Source organism: Zalophus californianus, chromosome 10 (genome assembly GCF_009762305.2).
Source record: "Zalophus californianus isolate mZalCal1 chromosome 10, mZalCal1.pri.v2, whole genome shotgun sequence".
Classification (NCBI taxonomy): domain Eukaryota; kingdom Metazoa; phylum Chordata; class Mammalia; order Carnivora; family Otariidae; genus Zalophus; species Zalophus californianus.
The window spans coordinates 60,402,876-60,404,969 of record NC_045604.1 but is presented as its reverse complement, the minus strand read 5'-3'; the positions used below and the strand labels follow the sequence as shown (position 1 = coordinate 60,404,969).

The 2,094-nt window shown below is 41.4% G+C and overlaps 1 protein-coding gene across 1 annotated transcript; it reads left to right on the top strand.

The window, feature by feature from the left end:
• Positions 1 to 786: 786 nt before the first annotated feature.
• On the top strand, positions 787 to 1,379 carry LOC113933069 (tubulin-specific chaperone A-like). Its single transcript, XM_035722418.1, has one exon. It carries the CDS (start codon positions 826 to 828, stop codon positions 1,198 to 1,200), a length of 375 nt encoding a protein of 124 aa, XP_035578311.1. The 5' UTR covers positions 787 to 825; the 3' UTR covers positions 1,201 to 1,379.
• The last annotated feature ends 715 nt before the right edge of the window (positions 1,380 to 2,094 follow it).

Below are 2,094 nucleotides of genomic sequence, written 5' to 3'. Positions count from 1 at the left end.
CATTTCTCCAAAGAAGACATACAAATGGCTAACAGACACACGATAAAAAGCTGAACATCACTGGGCATCAGGGAAATACAAATCAAAACCACAATGAGATACCACCTCACACCAGTCAGAATGGCTAAAATTAAAAAGTCAGGAACAACAGATGTTGGCAAAGATGCAGATAAAAGGGAACCCTCTTACACTGTTGGGGGAATGCAAGCTGGTAGAGCCACTCTGGAAAATAGTATGAAGGTTCCTCAAAAAGTTAAAAATAGAACTACCGTATGACCCAGCAATTGCACTACTAGGTATTTATCCAAGGATACAAACACAGTGATTCGAAGAAGCACCTGCACCCCAAGGTTTATAGTAGCAATGTCCACAATAGCCAAACCATGGAAAGAGCCCAGATGTCCATCGACAGATGAATGGGTAAAGAAGATGTGGTATATATATATATATCTCAGTGATCAAAAAAAAATGAAATCTTACCATTTGTAATAGACTTGGATGGAACTAGAAGGTATTATGCTAAGCAAAATAAGTCAATCAGAGAAAAATAATTATATGATATCACTCATATGTGGAACTGAAGAAACAGAACAGATGAACATAGGTGAAGGGAGAGAAAAATAAGATAAGATGAAATCAGAGAGGGAGACAAACCATAAAAGACTCTTAACTATAGGAAAAAAACTGAGGGTTGCTGGAGGGGAGGGAGGGAGGTGGTAACTGGGTGATGGGCATTAAGGAGGGCACTTGATATAAAGAGCACTGGGGGCATGGGGCCTTGGCGACTACACCGACACTACCGCCTTCTACCTGCAGTCTTCCTCCATGGTTACCCTAGCTCTCCACCCCTCCTTCCGGGGCGCTCGAGGGATCATGGCTGATCCTCACGTGAGGCAGATCAAGATCAAAACCAGCGCGGTGAAGCGATTGGTCAAAGAAAAAATGATGTATGAGAAAGAAGCAAAACAACAAGAAGATAAGATCAAAAAAATGAAAGCTGAAAATGGTGAAAATTATGCCATTAAAAAGCAGGCAGAGATCCTGCAAGAGTCCCGGATGATGATCCCAGATTGCCAGCGCAGGTTGGAAGCAGCATATACCGATCTTCTTCAGTTATTAGAGAGTGAAAAAGACTTGGAAGAAACTGAGGAATATAAGGAAGCATGTTTAGTATTGGATTCAGTGAAGTTAGAAGCCTGAAGTTTTTCTGTACAGGGTGTTTTTTGCATTAAATCTTGGGATCCATTCCACAATTCAATATTTTTGACCACTGCTGTATGTTCAAGTAGTATGAGAATGTGATCCTTTTTATGCAGTTGCATATATTTTTCTTTGCCTCACTTAATGTGTCAAATAAATGAGTTGGTCTTAAAAAATAAAAAGAGCATTGGGTATTTTATGCAAGTGATGAATCACTAAACTGTACTTCTGAAACTAATAAGACACTATATGTTAATTAATTGATTTTTAATAAAAGGAAATAAAATATAAAAAAGAAAAGAAATAAATGCAAGCTCAATCAAAACCTAAATAGAATTATTGGGTGGCTCAGTTGGTTAGGCGACTGCCTTCAGCTCAGGTTATGATCCTGGAGTCCCAGGATCGAGTCCCACATTGGTCTCCCTGCTCAGCGTGGAGTCTGCTTCTCCCTCTGACCCTCTTCCATCTCATCCTCTCTTTGTCCCATTCTCTCTCTCTCAAATAAATTAATAAAATCTTTAAAAAAAAATGTTGCTGTGCACTTTAAAAATAAAAATAAATAGAAGAGGGGGCGGAGCAAGATGGCGGAGGAGTAGGAGACCTAGATTTCGTCTGGTCTCAGGAATTCAGCTGAATAGGGATCAAACCATTCTGAACACCTACGAACTCAACAGGAGATCAAAGAGGAGAGTAGCAACAATTATCTGAACAGAGAAGCGACCACTTACTGGAAGGTAGGACGTGGGGAGAAGTGAATCCAAGGCGATATTCGGGAGGATAGACGGCGGGGGAAGGGGGTCTCCTTGGCCGCTTCTGGCAAGTGCTAGAGCCGCGGAGCACAAAATTGGACCTTTTAGAAGTCGGCTCCGCTGAGGGACGTCGCTCCAGTGGCTA